The sequence below is a fragment of the Arachis ipaensis genome, chromosome B01, assembly GCF_000816755.2.
Source record: "Arachis ipaensis cultivar K30076 chromosome B01, Araip1.1, whole genome shotgun sequence".
NCBI lineage: Eukaryota > Viridiplantae > Streptophyta > Magnoliopsida > Fabales > Fabaceae > Arachis > Arachis ipaensis.
Window position 1 is genome coordinate 57417136 of NC_029785.2, and position 24175 is coordinate 57441310.

Consider the following 24175-nt stretch of genomic DNA (forward strand, 5'->3'; position numbering starts at 1 on the left):
ACCGGGCGTTAATTTTAAAGGTTTGGCCCGAAGTTGGGCCAAACGGGCTAAAAACGTTAACGGGTTGGACTGGGTCCAAGTTGGGCCCAAGCCCAACATATAAAAGGTTCATTAATGAACCAATTTCAGCACAAACCACACCCAAACACTACACACTCAGCTGAGAAGAGAAGGAGAAGAGAACCCCATGAACACTATTCACTTCCATCTTCTCAAGCTCATATCTTGAGCTACGGAGCTCCGATTGCTGCACCGTTTGTGGCTACGTGTTCTTCGTGAAGAGCTCTAGAAAATTCACCTAAGAAACTGGTAAGAAAATCTTGAATCCCTCTCAGTTCTTCCCTTCAAAATTTCGAGTTTAGGGCTTTTGATTAAGTGAGGTTTTGTGATTTTTGGGTATTTAGGTTCACTCTAACTCTTGCTTAGCCTTGGATTTTAGCTACCAAAACTGTTGAACAAGGTAAGTGATGCACGAAAAACTTGTCTCGCAACAAATTTCCTTCGGCAATTGTACCGAATTTATCGTCAAGTAAAAACTCACAATAGAGTGAGGTCGAATCCCACAAGGATTGATTGATCAAGCAACTTTAATTAGAGGAATGTTCTAGTTGAGCGAATCCAGAATTTGAGTTTAGAATTACAGAAAATAAAATGGCGGGAAGGTAAATGACAGAAAAAGTAAATACTAGAATTAAAGAACTGAAAGTAAATGACTGAAGTAAATTGCAGAATTGTAAATGGGAATGGGGGAATTGCTCATAAAAGTAAGTAACAGAAAATAAAGAGAATAGGTAAGATCAGAAATGGGGAGTTCATTGGGCTCAGGAGATGTTGCATTCTCCGGATCAATTTCATTTACATCTCTTCCTCAATCAAGAGAAAAGATAGAAGAAGAATAATGATAACTAGTATTGATCCATCAAATTACAACAGAGCTCCCTAACCCAATGAAAGGGGTTTAGTTGTTCATAGCTCTAGAAAATGAAAACAAAGATGGAGAATACATAATGAAACTAGAAGTGCAGAGAAAGTAAATACAGAGAGTAATTTTATGCCCAGAGGCTCCCTATATTTTCCAACTCCCCTTTTAATTCAAAGCTACTCCTATATATACTACTCTTCTACTCTTCTAGTTGGTTCTTCAAGTCTTGGGTCTGGGCCTTTGGATCTTGAGTTTGAAGCAGTTATCTTCTTCATTGGGCTTGGCTTTACTTGCAGAGAGAAATTGTGAAGTGGGCAGAGACTTTTGCTCAGGACGTTAGTGGTGTTAACGTTTAGTGAAAATATGGGTTCGAGAACGTTAGTGACATTCAAATTTTTCACTAACGTTCCTTACCCAAGTAAGAGCCACGTTAACCTCAACGTTAGTGGCACAAACGTTGCCACTAACGTTGCCTCTTTGTCTTTTGTGCACGTTATTGAGACTCAACTTTCCCAATAACGTTGAGAAGCCTCCCCCTTCCCTACGTTAGAGTCCACATTAACTTAGTTAATGTGGCTCTTTTAACGTAGGCTTGCCAACCTTCGAGAACGTTAGTGACACTTAACATTGTCACTAACGTTCCAATGTGCCCCTTAGCTCCCACGTTAGAGTCCACGTTAACTAGGTTAACGTGGCCTATACTAGCCATCTCCAACGTTAGTGACAAAGTTGAGTGTCACTAACGTTGGTTCAACATTCCCTTATCCACGTTAGCTTCCACGTTAACTAAGTTAACGTGGGAGTTAACGTGGCTCATGGTGGCATGTGTGGGCTCCTTCCAACGTTAGTGACAATGTTGGGTGTCACTAACGTTGGTGTCACCTCTCTTCTTTAACGTGGAAGTTAACGTGGCTCATTGGGGCTTGTATGGGTTCCTTCCAACGTTAGTGACAATGTTTAGTGTCACTAACGTTGTCGACCACCTTGTTTCCTCACATTAGCTTCCACGTTAACTAGGTTAACGTGGCCTAGTGTGACTTGGCCAATGTTAGTGATAATGTTGAATATCACTAACGTTGGCTTCCCCCCTTTCTTCTTAGGTTAACGTTAGTGTAACTAACGTAGCCACTAATGTGGTTTTTCTTTGCTTCCTTTGTCCTGAAATCAAGCAATAAAGTGCATCAAAGTTCTAGTCCAAGTCATGGGAAATGCAACATCCAATTTGTCCTTAAATTCATGCAAAATCCTCATGAAATCATGTAAAGTGCACAATGTATGCTTGAATCAAGATGTAAGTGAATATCTACCCAAAACTAGCTTATTTCCTAAGGAAATGCATGAAACTATCCTAAAAACAGTAAAGAAAAGGTCAGTGAAACTGGCCAAAATTCCCTGACATCAGTAAGAGGCATTGAACTCTTGTGAAATTTCAATTTTGATGAGCCCTAGGTTGAATTATTGTGAATTATGTGTGTTATAGCTTGAAGTTGTGAGTTTGGAGCTTGTTGGTGCCTGTTGAAGTTATATTGGAGGCTTGCTTGTGGTTGGAAGCCTAGTTTGTGCTCAAATTTGGGTTGAGAGCATATTGGGAATCGGCCAAGGTATGGTTTTGGTTTCCTCTATGTAGTATATAATATTCATGGACACTTAGGCTAGTGACCTATAGGATAGGTTTGAATTATAATGGTTGATGAGTTGTTGAATATTGATATATGATGATTTATTATGGATTGATGATGATATGATGATGATGATTGATTTTGTGAATTGAAAAGTGAATGGTGATAATATGTGTGATGTTGGGATTGATGAAATGGTAATGTGGTTGCAAAATATGAAAGATGATTGATTAAAAGATGATATATGTGATATTGAGGTTCAGAATAATATGTGAAGGAAAATATGGTAAGTTGGTGTAATATGACACAAAGGGTAAATTCTGATGAGAAATGGAGTTTAGAATGGGTTGGTATGGTTTTGGTTGTGTTTTACAAGGAATTGGGGATTTTGGCAAAAGTTGGTTTTGGGTGAACTTTGTCTGACCATAACTCATGCCTCAGTTTTCAAAATTGATTAAAATTTGTTTGGAATTAAAGCTTATTAAAAATCCTTCGAATCAATATAAAGTTTGTAAAATTTGGAATTTTGTAGAGGAAGTTATGATCAATCGAAGTTTGGTGTTAAAATATGAAATTCTGCAAAGTTGCAGAATTTTATGATTTCTAGTATGTGTGCACGCACACCTCTGCAAAAATTTTAGCCTATGCGCATGCACAGACCTGTGCGTATGCACACGCAGAGGCAGGCAATCTGTTTACAGCGCTAACATAGCTTGTGCGCGCACATACCCAATGAGGAATTGCAACCTGTGCATACGCACAGCCCTGTGCGCACGAACACATTGGGAAGGTCAGTCTATTGAGGGCACTGGCACAGGTTGTGCGATCGAACAGATATTGTGAATTTTGGCACCTGTGCGTACACACACCTCTATGCGTACGCACACGTTTTAAAACTTCTCCAGGGCGTGCACACACATCCTGTTTCTCAAATTTAACTTTGTTTTGAACTATTCTATCTTCCCAAAGAGATTGTGAGCTTCTATGACACCATTTTGAGACTTTTGGGCTTAATTTTGGACATGAGAACATGGGAAATAACCTAAGGGTTTTAGTTGATGATTATTATGAAAAATTAGGAAACAGAGGTTTAGGTTCCGGGTGTACTGAGGATGTGTTTGACGGTATGTGAAGAATGATTGATATATGAGATGAGAACTAATGATTCGAGGACTCGGAAATGAAAATGTGAATTGACAGTAGTCATGATGAGTCGAGGACTCGGAAATGGAAAAGTGAATTGACAGTAGTTGTGATGAGTCAAGGACTCAGAAATGGAAATGTTGATGTGACAGTGGTTGAGATGAGTTGAGGACTCAAATGTGCAACGATGAATCATTGTTGTATTGAAAATGTTTTATGCAAAACCACTGAACTATTGTTTTAAATTGAGATTATGAGACGCTATGCACCCGGCAGGGACGGCGGTTGGATCCTGCCCATTGAGGTAGCAGCGGCAGCGTAAGGGCAGTGGTTTGTCCCGCTTGAATTGAGATGTGAGGTCTATGGCAAGAGTATCCCGCTCGCATCCCTTCGAATCAATAGAGCGTGCAGGCGCAAAACCCTGGGCAGTGATCCGAGCACTATATCTCGAGGGTTCCCAATGATGATTCCGAAGGGCGACATCTCCATGGAGATGTGGCGGGTTGGCAGTTGAACCGACAATGTGATATCACAGCCAATAGGACAGGTGATGTATGGAACACGATCCAACACAAAACTCACCGGCAAGTGTACCGGGTCGCATCAAGTAATAATAACTCATGTGAATGAGGTCGATCCCACAGGGATTGAAGGATTGAGCAATTTTAGTTTAGTTGTTGATTTAGTCAAGCGAACAAGAGTTGATTTGAGTGATTTGTAATTGACAGAAACTAAATTGCATGAATTGTAAAGGGAGAGGGAAGAATTGCAGTAAACTAAAGAGTAAAGAAAGTAAAGAAGCTGAATCTTAAAGTGCAAGTAATGTAAATTGCAGAAACTTGAATTGCAAGAAATGTAAATGACTGAAGCTTAAAGTGCAAGAAATGTAAATTGCTTGAATTATAAAAGGAATTGGGAATTGGGATTGCAGAAATTTAAATAAAGAAAAGTAAATTGCAGTGGACAGAAGAGTAAACAATGAATTGAATTGAGATAGATCTCTAACAAGAAGGTAAATTAGCTTGAAGAAGCATTCAACAAAAGAATTAAAAGGAAAATCCAGATCTCAGGGGTCAAGAGACTAGAAAACTAAGTCTAGATCTCACTACCTTCCTTGATCCAATTCTGAAAGCAATTGCAAACAAATTAAAATTCAAAATAGTAGAGAAACTTGAATTCAAATCACTAAATCTGAATTATGCAGAGAAAGAAACAAAGAGATCTCAAGGTGAGATTGAGATAGAATTTCCTCAATTCTCCACACCCAAGACTCAAACAAGCTTTGCAGAAAAGAAAATAGAAAACCCAGAGGAGAAGAAAACTCAATTCCCCTCCCAATTCTCCAAGATCCGAATAAAAGCTCTCCAAATTACAATTCAAAATTCTAACAGAAGTGAAAAATACAAAAGTAAAGTTCCAAGTTCCAAAAAGTTCTGTCTAAATCAAACTAACTTCTATTTATACACTTTCTTCTATTGATTATTAAGCCTTGAATTTGGGCCTTGGCCTTGATGGAATTGAATTGAAGATAGCCTCAGTTGATTGCTCTTGGACTTGAGAAGAAATCCATTTGCAATTTGGACATTGGAGTATTCAAGTTTGAGTCAACGTTTGAGGCAAACGTTGACTCAAACGTTGGCGTGTTGGCGTTATGCAGAACGGTGTCTTTTCTGTCACTCACGTTTGAGTTCATGTTTGAGGTCAAACGTGAGCTCAAACATGCTCCCTCCAAGGCCATTTTGCAGCCAACGTTTGACCTCAAGTTTGAGGCAAACGTTGGCACAAACATTAAGTCCCCCTGGTGTAGTTTTCAGCCAATGTTTGACCTCAAGTTTGAGGCAAACATTGGCGCAAACGTTAAGTCCTCCCCTGATGTATTTGTGAGCCAACGTTTGACCTCAAGTTTGAGGCAAACATTGGCGTAAACGTTGCTTCCTCCAGGGTTAGTTTTTGAGCTAACGTTTGACCTCAAGTTTGAGGCAAACATTGGCACAAACTTTGGCTTCTCCAGGGCTTGTTTTTAAGCCAACGTTTGACCTCAAGTTTGAGGCAAACGTTGGCGTAAACTTTGGCTTCTCCAGGGTTCTTCTTAAGCCAACGTTTGACCTCAAGTTTGAGGCAAACGTTGGCACAAACGTGGGCTCTTTCCAAAGTGGCTTTGCTGCCTTCATTTCAATTGCTGCCATCCCCTTTCTTCAACCTTCCTCCAAGCCTTTTGGTCACCTGTCATCAATCAACAAATGCATCAAAGTTATGCTAAAATCATGAGACTTCTTATCATCCTTGACATATAAGCAATTATAGTACAAAACCTCATAAAAATGCATCAATTTACTCATGGTTGATTGAATCCAAATACACATGAATTTCTACCCAAATGGCTTACTTGTAATTCAAGAAAGTGTATAAAATCTATTAAAAACAAAGGAAAAAGGCTAGTAAAACTAGGCTAAGATGCCTTGGCATCACAACACCAAACTTAAATCTTGCTTGTCCCCAAGCAAGCATCAAACATAAGAGAAAATGACATGAAACAGAGAAGTGTGCATATCCTTATTCAGCATATAGTTGAATTCAGTCCATGGGATTTTTATGCAGACAATGGTGGTTCATGTATTGCTTGCTATTACATAAGAGATGTTTCCTTAAAGGTTCACTAAGTTTGCTGCTATAAAGCTTTACTTTTGCTTGTTCCCTTGCTAACTTTTCCTTCTTTGTTTTGCTCAGAGAGCTTATTATTCTTGGAAGGCTTGGTGGCAAATATTACAGCAGCCTTTGGCTTTATTTTGCTCAACATTTCTTCACCACAGACACATGGCTTACCCTTTTCTTCCTAGGATCATTGATGCCCAGCATCTCTTTGGATAACTAAGTGTTATGTAGCTAGGTTGCTCTTTATTGTGGACTTTCAGTTGGCAATCCCAAATCAGTTGATCTAAGTGGCCAAGTTTTGAAATACTCCTCAGAACTTACTTGTCCAAGCATATCCTAGTACAAAAACACCACAGGCATGTGTCCTAGGGTCCAAGCTATTGGTGCCTAGCCTTATTGTTTATTTTCTTTGCCACTCTTGGCTTTTTCTCTTTCTTTTTCTTTCTGTTTTATTTCATTTTCAAGGGGTTTTTAATGATACAAGCCTTTATAATAGCAAACTAGTTCATTCTTCAAAGAACATATCATTATGCAGCATTTATTTCATGAGCCATGCATTAAATCAACAAATACCACCACTAACTTTCATTCTAACTTGTGCAACATTGGATATTTACTTCCTAATTCAAACATTTCTCTTTTATTGAATTAAAAAGGCATAGGAGACAAAGCATGCATTCAATTAAGTGAAAGTGAATAAACACAAGAACACACTTAGGCTAGCCTACTTATTGCAAAGTTAAACAGACAGGATGTAAAAACTATTAAAATAAAAAGACTATCAACTAAACAAGCATGCTCTTTCTTTATTGAATGTGATAAGCAAAGAGCAATTCCACCTTTCGTTTGTCTTTCTTTTTCTTCTCACTTGCTTGTTTGCTGGTTTCTCCCTTGCCCCTGCCTGTTAGCTTTTGCCAGAATCTAACTTTCTTCATTGTCTCTTTTACTCTGTCTTCAAGGAATAATGCTTTTTCTAGTTCTCTTTCATTCCTCCCCTTGAAGTATTCATCATAAGTAGGAAATGCTGGTTCCATATTGTGTAGATGATCCGCAATGTAGCTCAACTTTATTTGGCCATTTATGTTATAGTCAGCTTGAACTCCATACCTTGCATCCTGAAGGGTTGTGAATTATTTGAAAGCTCTCATGTTCTCAGCTTGCAGTTGGGTCAACTGGTCAAATGATTCATGAAATTGGAAAGCTTGTTCCTATTGCATCACTAAGGATCGTGACTCATAATCCCTTTGTTGACTTATCATCCTCAACTGAAGCTCCTCTTGTCTTTGTTGAGACCTTGTGTACTGTGAATGGAATTCTTCCTGCTTCTCTTGAATCCCCATGCATTGTTGTGACAACCTCTCAATTGCCTCTTGCATCTGAACCATGTCCATGTTGTTCTGTGGTTGGAATTGTTGCTGTTCTTCTTGTTCTCCTTGTGGTTCTTCTTGTGGTTCTTCTCTTCTTCTCCCTTTTTGTAGCCTTCGACTCTGTTGTGCCTCTGTGACAATCATCATCCTCTCGAAGGTTACAGGTATGCCTGGATTCAACGATGTTGGATTTGCATCCTCCATTGGTACTTTAGCCTTCCTGCATAGCCGCATAATGGTACTTGGGTAGTGTAGCCAAGCTTTAGCTGAACTCTTCTCGGCAATCCTTTGAATATCACTTGCAATCAGCTCGTGAACCTTCACTTCTCCTCCCATTATTATACAGTATAACATGATAGCTCTTTTTTTTGTGACCTCTGAAGTGTTCACTGTGCCTAAGATCGATCTCTTTATTAGTTCATACCACCCTTTTGCTTCAGGAGTGAGATCTCCCCTTCTCAAGTATTTGTACTTGTTGTCAGCATCTCCTACCCACTCCGTGTTCACCACACAGATTTCACTAGCAATTTTGTAATGACCCAATTCCCAGTATGCGATGGTCATACAAGAAGCTAAGTGTGACTAACTTGTCCTTCCTAACTATTATCTATTATTTAATATATGAGCATGTGCCTTGTTAGAACGTTGCCAATTTTATGAGTAATTTTTTTTTTATTTGCTGCAGATGATAATGTAAAAATAAACAAGCATACATTGAGAGCAATAAAAGCAAGCATAGAGAAATATAGAAATATAGCAGATAATATACGTCATGTACAATATAACAAAACATGTAGCTTTTACACAAGATCAAGTCAGTTTACATCCTCGTCAACCTACGTAGCTAATATATACATGACACTCCCAGGGCCTGGCCTATACAAAAAGCCGCTAAACTGGCGCCTAGGATAGCCTAACCACTATATAGCTCCTAGCTCTCGGGTGTACTAACACAAGTGAGAGACTAACTAATAGATAATGTCAGACTAGAGTGTCATCAAAAGAATACCCCTACGGCTGTCAAACTATATCTACATGTGGCCGTTCAAAAGATCGTCGTGAGGCTCACCCATCTCCTCATTCTGCTCTATCTCTATCTCAGGGATCCTCCTCCTCCTCATCGTTTGCGGCTACAGCTATACGCTAAGATCCACCAGAAATACTGCTGTCACTATGTACAAAATCATTCGCGAGCACAGGTCCGTTCGCGTATATCGGAGCTACCCCGTCATCCGGTAGTGCCGACTCAGTAGGTTGTGGAAAGTCTAAGAATAGCTCAGGGGGAAGGTCCCACTCTGGTAGAATCACATGTACGTACTCTCCAGCTATCTCGGGCTCATTAGGAATGATAGGCTCAGGTGCCACCTCATTCAAGGGTTGAGCTGGTATAGAGTGTCCATGATCATCGGGAAAAGGATGTCCAGGTGCATCAGGGTGTAACCAGGATAAGGGAAAGTCGTAGGGATCATTAGGATCAAAAAGCGGACTACACAAAGGATGTTGGAAGGGACGGTTTTGTAACATATAACGTCTCATACGAAGCTCCGCACTCAGAATGTAGTAACCATAGTACACTGGATCCTCGTAAATGTATAGGTCATCGACTTCATAGAATATCACGCCCGATTCCATCTGAAGGGGAGGAAGGGAGAGAAGGGGGTAAGAACTGGGGAGTTCTTAGTAGGGCCGGGGTTATTAGTTACGTTCATTTACACGGTGTCGATGAGTAGACGAATAACAGAATATAGCGAAGCAGTAAACAGAAGATAAAGATAGAAAGAGAAAGTAGAGACAACAGAAAGCATAACACAAACAAAAGAATACAAGAAAATGTAACACAGAAATAGCATACAAGCAAACAAACATAAGGAAATAGATCACACATAGAAAGGAATGCAACAAAGAATGATGCGCAGACAAAATGATGCATGTCTAGCCCTAGCGCAGGCCATGAGCTCAAGTGTCGGTTGGCTACCCGCAATCCTGACATTTATCCGGTTACGAGTAATCCCGATTTCCCAGATACGATTTTCCGTTCCTAAAGGATAGTAATATCCGCTCATTCGAGACGGCCTCTGCTTAAGGCATGAAACTCTACTCTGCTCTGGGGAATCAGAAAATGGTTGTAGGTAACTTAGTATCCCTACAGAAACTCTGGGTTGCATCAAGCAACTAATATGTGTTAAATATAGCTCTGGGTTGCGTCAAGCAACTAATATATATATAAATATAGCTCTGGGTTGCTTCAAGCAACTAGTATATATATAAATATAGCTCTAGGTTGCATTAAACAACTAATATGTATTAAATATAGCTCTGGGTTGCGTCAAGCAACTAATATATATATAAATATAGCTCTGGGTTGCATCAACCAACTAATATATATATATAAATATCTCTTTATTATATTACTCTTCTCTTTATATCTCTTTACTCTGTTCTGGTTTCTCTTTTCGCTGTATCTCTTTACTCTGCTCTGGTTACTCTGTTCTCTGTATCTCTTTACTTTTCTCTGATTACTCTTTCTTCTGTATCTATATCACTCTTTTTCTCTTTATCTCTTTACTTTACTCTGGTTACTCTGTGCTCTATGTTTCTTTACTCTACTCTGATTTTTCTGCTTAACGTATGTATTTAAAGCTTATGTAAATTTCGTATGAATAGCTAGCCTGCCCTAGATATAAGTTCATTAAGTCTATACTGAAACAATTTAACTTTTCATATAATACCTAACCCTAGTCGCAACTCAAGTACTAACTAAGTTGTCCTAGTTCGTTCACTAGTCTCTGTCTGTTTTTCTGTCGTTAAAACTTTACAGACTTTTTCTTTGATTTTTATCTCTTCTTTCTTTTTATCTTTCTAAAGCTTTTACAGAAAACTGTCTTTTTCGCATTATTTTATTATTTTTACTAAAATATTAATTTTAATTAAATATTATTATTTAATATTTTATTATTATTTATTATTTTATTACTAAATTTTCTAAAATTACCTTGCCTTTACCTTTTAACCTTTAAAATTAACTTTTTACCCTGGTAACTTTTAATATTTCTACTTTAACTACCCTAACTTTCAGAAATTACAAAATAACCCCTCAAACACCAAAATAATTACTTCCTTGCCCTTTCTAAGATCTAAAAGGTGTTCTTCAATGTTCTTCACCACACTCAAAGTAATCTTCATGTTCTTCGGAAATTCATCTGATTCTTTCTCTGTTTTTACCCGTTTTTTAGTCTTTTCAGTAACCGATTTTTACCATAATTCATAATAAATTAGCAGCCACTAAAACCAATCTTTTCTACATGATTTCAACACAAATTGAACCCCAATTTAGGCTCTAGGGTATGTTTTTCCAGCAGCCATAAAGAACATAATTTCAAAGTTGAATATCATCAAATTTCATCAAATTTTCACCAAAATTTCAACAAGAATCACTCATATAAATCATCAATTTTAAGCACAGCCAAACCATATCATAATCACACAACTCAAACACAATCAATCAAGATTAAATTCGTCAAACCCTACCTTGATTTGCTACTCCAAATCCAGTTACTCTTTAAAGTGTTCTTAAAGCACTTTTTCCTCCTAAAACACATCAAGAACAACTTTAAAACTCTAAACCATCAACTAAACAAACTTCAGCAGCATCTAAAAAGGTTATCCTCACCTTAAACGTGCAGGAAATCAAAGATCTTTGGCCCACAAGTCAAGCTAAGCAAGAGATCTAAGGAAGAACATCAAGAAAACACTTGTTTAAGCATGTTTCCTTGAAAACCGAATTGAAGAGGGAGGGAGACAGCCATCTCACCTTATTTCCATCCTTGATAAGTTATATGGTTATGTAGAGGAAGAAGAGAGAATCATTTTGGTGAAATTGGAATTTTGATTTGAGTTTTAGTTCAGAATAAATCAAGCTTTGAAGATTAAGTGTTCATGAAAGTTTCTCTCTTTTCTCTCTTGTTATTTTCGGCCAAAATGATGAAATGAGACAGCCTTGGAGGTCTTGGGGGTGTAAGGTGAGTTGTGATTGGTTGGCTTCGAGGTGGATTAAAATAATATTAAAATATCTCAGGTGTATAACTACTAAAACTAGATGTATCGGAACACTCGTAAAAACATCTCTAAAAATTATTTTCTGAGCTACTAGTATAAATGACACTAGTAACATATTTATTATGAGAATATAACATGTATGATGAGGCTGATAAACCACTATTTTATGGTTTATCTTGTGCTAAATTGAGTGATTTTTTTCCATTATTCTCACGCTTATTCATAGAAATCGCATATTTTACATTTTCCTTCCGAATTTTGTGCTATGATTGAAAACATGCTTCTTTGGTCTTTAAATTGCTAATATTAATCATCTCTTATTACCACTCGATGCCTTGATATGTGTGTTAAGTACTTTCAGAGATTACAGGGCAGGAATGGCTTGGAGGATGGAAAGGAAGCATGCAAAAGTGGAAGGAATACAAGAAGTTGAAGGAACTGCAAAGCTGTCCAGCCTAACCTCTTCGCACTCAAACAGTCATAACTTGAGCTACAGAGGTCCAAACGATACGGTTTTAGTTGCGTTGGAAAGCTAACGTCCGGGGCTTCGATTTGATATATAATACTTTATAGTTTCTCTGACGCTAGGTTATGCGAACGCGTGCTCCACGCGGACGCGTCGCAGTGACGAAAATCAGCGTGGCAGATTTCTTTTCCAACGATTTCTGGGCTGTTTTTGAGCCAGTTTTCAGCACATAAAACACAGATTAGATGCTATAAAGTGAAAGAATCCATTCATTCATAATCATCAGCTCATAATTCATAATTTTTAGTTTTAGATGTAGTTTTTAGAGAGAGAGGTTCTATCCTCTCTCTTAGGATTAGGATTAGGATTTCTCTTAGTTTTAGGATTTAGGATTATTTTTTCTTCATCACAGGTTCAATGTTCCTTTAATTTATTTTCTAATTTTATTTTATTACTTTAATTGTTATTTATCTTTTCAATTTAGCTTATAAACCTTTCCATGTTAGATTTGAATTTATGTTTAAACGTAGTTTGATGTGTTTCTGATTTATGATTGCTTTATTTAGCTTTTTATATTCTTGGCTTTAATTGATTAACTGGTGGCTCTTGAGTTATCAACTTATCGTGATTGTTAATTAATTTATCTAATTGACTGGAATTCCACTAACTCTAGTCTTTCTTTAGGAGTTGGCTAGGACTTGGGAATCTAACTAATTAGTCCACTTGACTTTCCCTTGCTTTCGTAAAGGTTAACTAAGTAGGGTTAAACTCAATTCTCATAAGAGTAACTAGGATAGGACTTCCAAATTTTCATACCTTGCCAAGAGTTTCTTTTACAGTTATTTATTTATTTTACTTGTCATTTAAATTACTTGTTCCTTAATTTCAAAACCCCCAATCTATAAAACTCATAACCAATAATAAGAACATACTTCCCTGCAATTCCTTGAGAAGACGACCCGAGGTTTAAATACTTCAGTTATCAATTTATTTAGGGGTTTGTTACTTGTGACAACCAAACGTTTATATGAAAGGACTTTTGTTGGTTTAGGAACTATACTTGCAACGAGGATTTATCTGCGAATTTCTAGACCACGCAAAAGTTCTCTCTTCAAAATGGCGCTGTTGCCAGGGAATTGCAAACGTGTGCCTTATTATTGGTTAATGTAAATATTTTCTTTTGCTTGTTTATTTATTTTTATTTTTGTTTTTATTTTTGCTTTTTCATAAATTAAGAGGTTATTGGTTTTTTATTTAGTTATTAAAAAATTTTCAAAAAATTTGTTCTTCGTGTTCATCTTGACCTTCAAGTTGTTCTCTTCGTTTTGATCTAAAAATTTTAAGTTTGGTGTCATTTTATTGTTTTTCTCTTTCCTCATTTAATTCAAAAATATCTTTTCTCTTTATTTTAATTGAATTTTCAAATTTGTAAAAAAAAATTTTAAAAATTCAGATTTTTATTTTAAAATTTGTATCTTATCTTATCTTAGTTTTAAAATTCAAAATTCAAATCTTTTTCAAAAATCATATCTTTTTCAAAACCTTATCTTATCTTATTTCAAAATTAAATTTCAAAATTCAATATTTAAATTCCAAAATTCAAATTTTAAAATTTAAATTTAAAATTTTAAAAATCAAACCTTTTCAAAATTTAATTCTTTTTCAAAACTTTTTCTTATATTGTTGATTTTTACAAAAATTCGAATTTCAAAATTTAAAATTCAAATTTCAAATTTCAAATTTCAACTTCAAAATTCAAATTTTAAAATTTAAAATTCAAAATTCAAATTTCAAAATTTAATTTTCAAATTCAAAATTTAAATTTCAATAACCTTTTAATTTAAATTTTTTTTTATTTTTATTTTTAATTTTTATTTGCTATTATGAGTTCTCACCCCATCGCTTTAAGTTTAGTTCCAATGTTGTTGTAAGGAATGGAAACTATAATGAAAATAGGCATCAAGGTTGGAAGAATCAAAGATGGGAGGAGACACAAGGATTTGATCAACCCTCTTGGCAACAACCCCATCCAATGCACTATAACCAACAACCATTCTGTGATGCATACCAAAATGATGACTATGGTGGACCCCCTTGTAGTTACCAACAAGTCCCGCCATATGCTTATGAACCATCTTCTCAACACAACTCTTGACCACCATACTCACAAGCCCCTTACCACCAAACACCACCATATGACCCTAATCCTTATCCACCACACCAACCACCATATGAACCACACCCAGAACCACTACCTCAATATTCACCATCTCCATATCCTTATCAAGAAGAACTACCTCTGTATTATGAGCCATCTCTCCCAACCAATGAACCCTCATATCCACCTCAATCTCCAATGGATGACAACCTTCGTGTTCTTCTTCAAGGGCAAGTGAAGATGCAAAGGGCTGTAGTGGAACTCGCGACTGCCTTAACCGAGTTAGTAAATAAATTAGCTTCACAACATCTGAGCACTCAAAGTACTCCCATGGCTACATGTGGAGAATCAAAAGAAGAGCGTAGCATAAAGGAGACACTAGAAACTTCGGTGGAGAATGAGGAACATGGCTTTGTATTGGAACAAGTGGAGAAAGCCATAATAGTTGCAGAGGAAGAAGTGGTTGCAGACTTAGGAGATGCAGAACCTCCATGGGAAAGTCCAGTCATAGAAACTCCTTCAAAGACGTTTGAAATTGATGTTGAGGAGGGTGTACAACCTCCAAGGCATATCATGGCTAAAGACTTTGAGGAGGTTGATCAAGAGATGAAGATTAAAGAAGAAGCTTACAATGAGGTGGAAGTTGTCCAAGAAGAGCACAAGGGAGTGGAGCTTAAAATCACCTTGCCAAAGTTACTGGAGACCTCTCCCCAAGGGCCATTACCACCCAATACAACATTCAAGTGGGTAAAATTCATATCTCTTAACTTTCTCATTCCACTTGAATATGGTTTACTTGAGACAGATGGTCAACTTAGAGCTCTTTATGGCTTTAAGAGCAAGAGGGAGATGGTTAGTGGTTGGCAACACAATCCTAGGTTCCTTGTGGTTGGAAGCTCGAAATCTAAATGCAAAGGTTGGTGTAAAGCTCAACTGAATGGGTCTAGGAAGTTGTTTGGCCACTTTAGTGAGAATTCATATTGCTTGCTACCCAGATGGAATCATGATGATCAACAAGAAGACGAGTGCAAAAGCAAGGTTTGGGACCCCGTAATTCAGTCTAGAAATCAACACTCTTGGGGCCTTGTCACTTGCTTTAACTTGCTTGAAGGCTTTATGCGCCTAGTTTGGGACCCCGGAGGCTACTGGAAGTACAAACATTGGTGGAGATTCCTGGATGAGTTCAAGCTCAAGCCACCATAACAGGGAGCTCATCAAGTGTCCAACTTAAAGACTTTAACTAAAAGTGCCAGGTGGGAGACAACCCACCATGGTATGATCGTTCCCTTTTTCAACTATAATTTTCTTTAGTTTTGTTTGTTTTTTAATTTTATTTTATTTCATTGAACCTGGAATTATTCATAACATCTGCATACTGCATTCTACATTTTGCATTAAAAAAAAATCGCACGCGACGCGACAGCGTCGCCGACGCGTCCGCATCACCAGTGCGTTGGGAAGAAAATAAGATTGAACAGAGAGTCACGCGAAAGTGTGGCTGGAGGCGTGCCTTTGGCACAAATTGATCCACGCGACCGCGTGCAGCACGCGTCCGCGTCATGTGCAAAATAGCCTCCCACGCGTCCACGTCACCCACGCGAACACGTGGCTCTGTGGAATCGACGTAAATGGGTGTATGGCAGTAAGTTGGGCTGGAATGAGGCTGAACCCATGCTGGAAGCACAAGCCCACTCACACAAACGCGTGCCCCACGCGTCCGCGTCGTTTTTCAAAAATGGCCATCCACGCGATCGCGTCAACCACACGACCGCGTCACCCAAAAATTTGGCAAAAAGAGTTTCGAACAGAGAGTTGCGCGAACGCGAGGCTGCACTCGCGCCAATCGCACAAATCAAGCCACACGATCGCGTGACCCACGCGTCCGCGTCACCTGAACTTATCACACACCACGCGACCGCGTCACTCACGCGTCCGCGTCACACGTGTCGCACAACTTATCCAAATTAGCGCCAATTATCTTATCTTTTCTTTTCTAATCCTAATCTCTTCTATCTTTTCTTTTTCTTTCTTCTTTCTTTCTCACTTTATTTCTTTCACTTCTCTTTCTTTTTCACCTTCATTCTATTTTAATTAATTTATTTGCATATTTCATTCATTGCATTTTAATTTTGTGCATATTTTTCTTTTCTTTTCTAAATTTATTATTTTACCATTGGTGTCACTTGTTCATATTCAACAGTTGTGTCTTTTCTGGTATTATTTTAGGTGCTCAGTGACTTGTTTTACACTGTTGGATAACATTATTTAAGTCAATGCTAATATTTTATGATATTTGTATTAATTTTGCATTGACATGAATTTATATTATCTCTCCTTATCCACTCTCCTACCCTTTGTTGCAAATTTTGCACCACTGGTATGCCATGTGCTTCTATTGTTTTCTCACATACATGTTGAAGCTTCCATGTAAATGAGACCCTTATCATTTAGCATTAACCCAACCATACTTCATTTATCTTCTTATCTTTATTACTGGGTTACCTTTCTTCCCTTTTTCTTTCAGGATGGCCACCCGGAAGGGAAGCGAAAGACGTTTACATGGGGAGACAGACAAGTCCATCTGCAAAATCTTCGGAAAAAAGCGCCAGTTGGAACAGCTCGTCCACCTGCACATCTCAGCATGCACCGAGGACGGTGCAATCTTTAAGTATGGGAGGTCGATACCGATCTCCGTGGGTTAGTACCTTCCTATCTCAACACCAATGTTTAAATTTTCTTTGTTGCATTTGCATGTTTGTTTGATTTTGTGCATATTTTATAGTTTGGTTGAAGTAATATTTTCTTTTTCAAGAAACTTTTTATAGCATTTCACTAATTTAAATCAAACTTTTTTAAAAACTTGTTTGAAGAAATTTTATTTTGGAACATGGTTTTAGAGCTCGAACACACAAAACCAGTGAGATTTTGAGCCTATTTGATTGGTTGCATTTTATCAACCAATATTTTATTTTGGTGTGTGTTGTTCTCTCCAAAATTGTGATCTTTGTCTTGCTTAATTCTATATTTCCATGGTCTGATGTATGCATGCACTTATATGATTGAGGCCTTTGTTTCACTAAGCTTACATACCCATATGGCCTTAACCCTTCATTATCCCTTACAAACCAATTTGAGCCTATTTTACCCCTTTTATTCTTTACTTTAGCACATCATTAACTCTAAGCGGAAAACAATAATGTCCTTAATTAGTGAAATATAGTTCATATTTATTCTTGGGGATTTATTTACTTTTGACCAAGTAGGTAGAAACATTTTGCATTTAGTTGCATTTCATACACTCTACCATTCCTCTTCCCTTTATAGCTTCCCTTGAGCTTAGCATGAGGACATGCTAATATTTAAGTGTGGGGAGGTTGATAAACCACTATTTTATGGTTTATCTTGTGCTAAATTGAGTGTTTTTTTTTCTATTATTCTCACGCTTATTCATAGAAATTGCATGTTTTACATTTTCCTTCCGAATTTTGTGCTATGATTGAAAACATGCTTCTTTGGTCTTTAAATTGCTAATATTAATCATCTCTTATTATCATTCGATGCCTTGATATGTGTGTTAAGTGCTTTCAGAGATTACAGGGCAGGAATGGCTTGGAGGATGGAAAGAAAGCATTCAAAAGTGGAAGGAATACAAGAAGTTGAAGGAACTGCAAAGCTGTCCAGCCTGACCTCTTCACACTCAAACGGTCATAACTTGAGCTATAGAGATCCAAACGATGCGGTTCCAGTCGCGTTGGAAAGCTAACGTTTAGGGCTTCGATTTGATATAATATGCCATAGTTTTCCTAATGCTAGATGACGTGAACTCGTGCTCCACACGGACGCGTCGCAGTGACGAAAATCAGCGTGGCAGATTTCTTCTCCAGCGATTTCTGGACAATTTACAAATCAAGGGAGTGCATGCAAAGTTGAATGAGGACAAAGTTTTGCCTCTTCATGAAGTGCATCTCTTTGGTCATCAAAGCACTTCTCCAGGGTTGTATAGATTCTCCCTTCAAGCCATGTGATCCACTTTTGTCCTTATGCTAGCTTGCCTTTCTTTGTCTTGTCCCCTCCATTGAATAGTTCTCTGACTACCTAATAATCACAACAAACAAGCATTATCAAATTGCAACAAGAGAACCTTTCATATCTAAAACTATAGATTGACTATCATTCCTTATGCTTATTTAACCGTGACTTCCTTTTGTACATTTTTGGAGGACACCAAACTTAATGTTTGGTTGTATAGTCAAAAATGCAATATGTACCAAATCAGGCTGAATGATTGATTACACAGCCCAAGGAACATATGTCATGGTGTGCTTGTGGGCACACCAAAATTAGAATTCGATCATATGCCCTCTAATGCCATGAACAGTTGCCAATTTTGTCTAGAAAGAATTGAATTTAAGTTAGTGCAACAATTATTATTCATATTGAATTATTAAAGACAAGAAAATTAAATCATGGGTTGCCTCCCATGGAGCGCTCGTTTATTGTCACTAGCTTGACATTGGGCCTTCATTAGGATGGTTGATAACTGTAGTGTCTCAGCTTGTCCCCCCTCACTGTGAGCTTCCTTTTTGTTCCTTGGTGCTCAATTTCAGCATGCTCAAGTGAGAGTATTTTGCAAACTGTGTAGTAGTCATTGGCTTGTTGGCTTGTTCCTAACTGTTGATAGATCAACTGTACTTCATCACCCTTGGAGAACCCCTCAGTTGGGATCTTCTTGTTCTTCCACCCCTTTTGAGTCTTTTTCCTGCTTTTCTTTCTTCTTTTTGTTGATCCTTCTTCTTTGACAGTGGACTTTGTTTTGGGATTCTCCTTCTTAGTGGTCAACGCTTCAATTCCTTCTTGAGTTCCTTCATCACTCTGCATTGTCTCATTCCCTTTTCTTCTTGCTGTGTTGTCTGTTTCTTGCCTTGGAAGGTGATTACTGGTTGTCTTGTTGATTTCTTCCTTCCATTGCAAGTCTTCCTTGTCAGTCTCCATGCAATTCTTCTTTTCATCAATGATTTGTGTTTCTGGAAATACATTCAGAGTGATGCTTTGATCATGCATTCTGAGAGTCATAATTGAAGCACTAGGCTTTTGATATTGAGACTGATCACCTTGATATCGATTGTTTGGTGTAGACAGGAACCCTAATGGCCACTCGCGGACGAGGTCGAGAACGTTCACGAGAAAGCAAAAATGAGAAACCGGCTGACAACCATGCCGAATTTATGGCGGCCAGGGCGAATTTGGCGAACACCATGGAAGCTAATGTTGCTACAACTCTGCAATCTGTGCAAAGGTTAGGCCAACCGGCCGAAAACAGGAATGGGAATGGCGAAGGGAATGCCAATGATAATGTTGAGAGGAACGGCGATAACACGGGAGGTGTTCCGATGACCTTGGCGACTTTTCTCAAGGTTCATCTGCCAATTTTCAGAGGATCAACCAATCCTACAGAAGCAGATAACTGGTTTCAGGCCATGGAGCATGCCTTACAGGCGCAGCACGTTCTGAATAACCAATACATAGAATTTTCCACTTATCAGCTTGTGGGAGAGGCCCAGCACTGGTGGCAAGCAGAGTACCGCTTGCTACAGCTTCAGAACGTTGATGTTCTGTGGGACGTATTCTAGATGGCCTTTTACAAGAAGTACTTTCCTGAGTCTGCAAGGGAAGCAAAGGAGATGGAATTGATGCAGCTGAAGCAAGGTTCCCTGTCTGTGGCAGACTACACAAGCAAGTTTGAGGAGCTTTGTAGGTTCTCTAGGGTGTGTCAGGGTGCCCCGGAGACCTACGAGAGCTGGAAGTGCATCAAGTACTAGAGGGGGTTAAAGGACAACATTCTGACTGCTATGGCTCCAATGGAGATTCGTACTTTTTCTGACTTGGTGAACAAGGCGAGAGTGGTGGAAGAGTATGCCAAGACGGTAGCTTTGTCTAAGGAAACTCACAGAGGGAGTTCTAGTTGGGGACGTGGCAAGTATTTCCATCCGAGGGGTCAAAGTTTCAAGAGAGGAGGATATGCGCCTCAAGGTCAAGGAGGCTTCAGAAAGAACACTCAGGATCAGTTTCAGCGTGGCAAAGGGAGAGGAAATCAGAGTAAGAATTCTCCGGATTTGACTTGTGTACGTTGTGGGTGTTTTCATTCATATGACTCATGCAAGGTTGGTTTAGGTGGTTGCTTCACCTGTGGATTGTCTGGCCACATTGCGAGGAATTGCACTCGTGGGAGGAACCCGAATGCAGGTCAGAGTCAGCATCAAGGTCAAGTTTTTGCTGTGAACGTGAAGGATGCTTCTAAGGCAAATCTGTTGATGAGAGGTATATGTCTAATTGGTGATAAAACTTTAATTGCATTATATGATACTGGAGCATCGCATTCGTTTATTTCGTTTGCTAAAGTTGAGGAACTAGGCTTGAAAGTGTCATAGTTAACATTTGATCTGCATGTACATACTCCGCATCAGACGGTTATGACTAGGTCAGGGTGTAGACAAGTAGATTTCAAGCTTGAGGGTAGAGACTTCGTGCATGATTTGATTTGTTTGCCAATGGTTGGATTAGAGATAATTTTGGGGTTTGATTGGTTGACGAAGAATTGAGTGTTGTTGGATTGCTTTGAGCGGTCAATTCGGTTTATGCCGGAAGAAGAAAATGGAGCAGTGATAGCTGAGGGGTATTTCCTGAACTCGGTAATAATGCACTGTAGTGGGGAGGAGTGTTAAGGTTACATCTTATTAACTGCTAATACGTTAAGTGATGCCCAGAACTTGGATCAGATTCTGGTAGTTAGAGATTTTCTGGAAGTGTTTCCGGAGGATATTCCTGAGTTCCCATCTCAGAGGGAAATTGAATTTGCGAGTGAATTGGTACCGGGAGCCAGACCAGTGTCAATTGCGTTGTATAGGATGGCTCCGATAGAACTGGCTGAACTAAAGGCTCAGTTGGAAGAGCTTCTGAACAAGAGGTTCATTCGACCGAGTGTGTCACCATGGGAGCGCCAGTTTTGTTGGTGAAGAAGAAGGATGGAGAAATGTGACTGTGTGTGGACTACTGACAGTTGAACAAAGTGACTGTGAAGAACAAGTACCCGCTGCTAAGGATAGATGACTGATGGATCAACTGAAAGGAGATGAAGTGTTTTTCGAAATTGATTTGAGATCCAGTTACCATCAAATAAGGGTTAAAGAGGATGATATCCCGAAGACTGTGTTTAGGACACGCTATGGACACTACGAGTTTGCGGTTATGTCCTTTGGGTTAACGAATGCACCTGCTGTTTTCATGGATTACATGAACAGAGTCTTTAGTCCCTTTCTGGACAAATTTGTGGTGGTTTTCATAGATGACATATTGGTTTACTCTAAGACGGCAAAGGAGCATGAGGAACACTTAAGGATTGTGTTGCAAATCTTAAAGGAGCAGAAATTGTATGCCACGTTGTTGAAGTGCGAGTTCTAGAAGGAGGAAGTAAAGTTCCTAGGTTACGTGGTGAGAAAAGGAGGAATAGCGGTGGATTCTTCTAAGGTAGAAGCGGTGATCGAGTGGGAAAGGCCAACGACGGTGACGGAAGTCTGAAGTTTCTTGGGCTTAGCCGGATATTACCAGAGATTTATTGAAGGGTTTTCCCGAATTGCGCTACCGATGACGAAATTAACAAGGGAAGAGGTGCCATTTGTGTGGATGTCAGAGTGTAAAGAGTTTTCAAACTTTGAAGAAAAAGTTAACTCCAACACCTGTTCTAATCTTACCGAAACCGCATGAACCGTTTGAAGTATATTATGATGCGTCACTGAAGGGTTTAGGTTGCGTGTTGATGCAACACCGGAATGTGGTGGCTTACGCATCGCGTCAGCTAAGACCACATGGTAAATTACCCAACTCATGATTTGGAATTAGCGGCGATTGTGTTTGCATTGAAGATTTGGAGACACCACTTGTACGGAGTAAGGTTTAGCGTCTTTTCTGGTCATAAGAGTCTCAAGTACATCTTTGATCAGAAGGAGATTAATATGCGCCAGAGAAGGTGGATGGAGTTGCTTAAAGATTATGATTTTGAGTTGAGTTATCATCCCAGAAAGGCAAATGTGGTAGCAGACGCTTTGAGTCGGAAGTCCTTGACAATAGCTTGGATGAGGATTAAGGAAGAGGAGCTAGTGGATAAGTTTGTGGATCTTAAGTTAGACATTGGTGAAGTTGCCAGAAGAGCTTGCTTGAATCAGTTGCAGATCTCGAGTACCTTTAAAACGGAGATTCAGAAGGCTCAGCAAGATGAGCAAAAGCTTCAGCAATTGTTTCAACCAGTCGGTGATAAGAGGCGTGGAGAATTCACCAAGGATGATGAAGGGTTGTGGAGATATAAGGGGAGAATTTGCATACCGGATGTTGGGAGTTTGAGGCAATAATTGTTGTCAAAAGCTCACAACAATGGATTTTCTATTCATCCCGGAAGTATGAAGATGTACTACGACTTAAAGAAGATATTCTGGTGGCCTGGGATGAAAGGTGATATAGCAACAACGGTATCCAAGTGCCTGACGTGTCAGAAGGTGAAGATAGAGCATCAGAAGCCGTCGGGAATGCTACAGCCTCTTGAGATTCTTCAATGGAAGTGGGAAGGAATTGCGATGGACTTTGTGATTGGTTTACCAAGGACTAAGTCAGGATTTGATGTGATTTGGGTGATCGTGGATCGCTTAACCAAATCTGCTCATTTCCTGCCTATTCGAGTGAATTGTTCTATGGAGGAGTTGGCGAGGTTGTACATAAAGGAGATAGTAAGGTTGCATGGTATGCCATCGAGCATAGTGTCAGACCGTGATCCCCGATTCACATCAAGGTTTTGGGGAGCTTTTCAAAGAGCTTTCGGTACGAAGCTATATCTCAGTACCGCATATCATCCGTAAACTGATAGACAGTCGAAAAGGATGATTCAGACGTTAGAAGATATGCTGAGAGCATGTGTATTGGATCAACCCGGAAGTAGGGACCGTTACATGCCATTGGTGGAGTTTGCGTACAACAATAGCTTTCATACGAGCATTGGGATGGCTCCATATGAGGCCTTGTATGGACAAAAGTGCCAATCTCTACTTTGTTGGTATGAATCAGGTGAAGTGAGCGTTTTGGGTCCTAATTTGGTAGCAGAGACTACTGAGAAGATTAAGAAGATACGAGGGAGAATTCTAACTACTCAGAGTCGACAAAAGAGTTATGCGGACCAAAGAAGGAAACTGTTAGAGTTCGAAATGGGAGAACATGTATTTCTAAAGGTTACACTGACAACTGGGATTGGAAGAGCGATTAAGACCAAGAAATTGAATCCGAGGTATATAGGACCGTTTGAGATTCTGAGGTGATTCGGACCAGTGGTGTATCAAGTGGCTTTGCCACCTCACTTGTCCAACTTGCATGACGTATTCCACGTGTCACGGCTCCACAAGAACACATTAGATGCAGCTCATGTGTTGGAGCCTGAGTCGGTTGAGTTGAGGGAGAACGTGACATTTTAAGTAACACCAGTGAGAATCGATGACACTAGTGTGAAGAAGCTGCGAGGAAAAGAAGTTCAGTTGGTTAAAGTAGCTTGGGAGCGAGCAGGAGTCGAAGAGCATACTTGGAAATTGGAGTCCGAGATGCGAAAAGATTATGCCGAGTTATTCTCAAGTAATCAGTAAATTTGAGGGAAAAATTTCTTATTTGTTGGGAAAAATGTAAGAATCGAGCTTAATTACCCGTTTAATTAAGTAATTAATATTGCCCAAATTAGGTTCTGAAAAATTAGAGTGAGAATTT

At 38.9% G+C, this 24175-nt stretch overlaps 1 protein-coding gene across 1 annotated transcript; it reads left to right on the forward strand.

Annotated features, from left to right (window-relative positions):
* On the forward strand, positions 20233-20811 carry LOC107607055. The gene has a single exon (XM_016309046.1). The coding sequence runs from the start codon at positions 20233-20235 to the stop codon at positions 20809-20811; it is 579 nt and encodes a 192-aa protein (XP_016164532.1).

What these genes read in the sequence shown, in the direction of transcription:
- LOC107607055 (XM_016309046.1), top strand. Translation starts at nt 20,233, where the DNA reads ATGGCTCCAATGGAGATTCGTACTTTTTCTGACTTGGTGAACAAGGCG.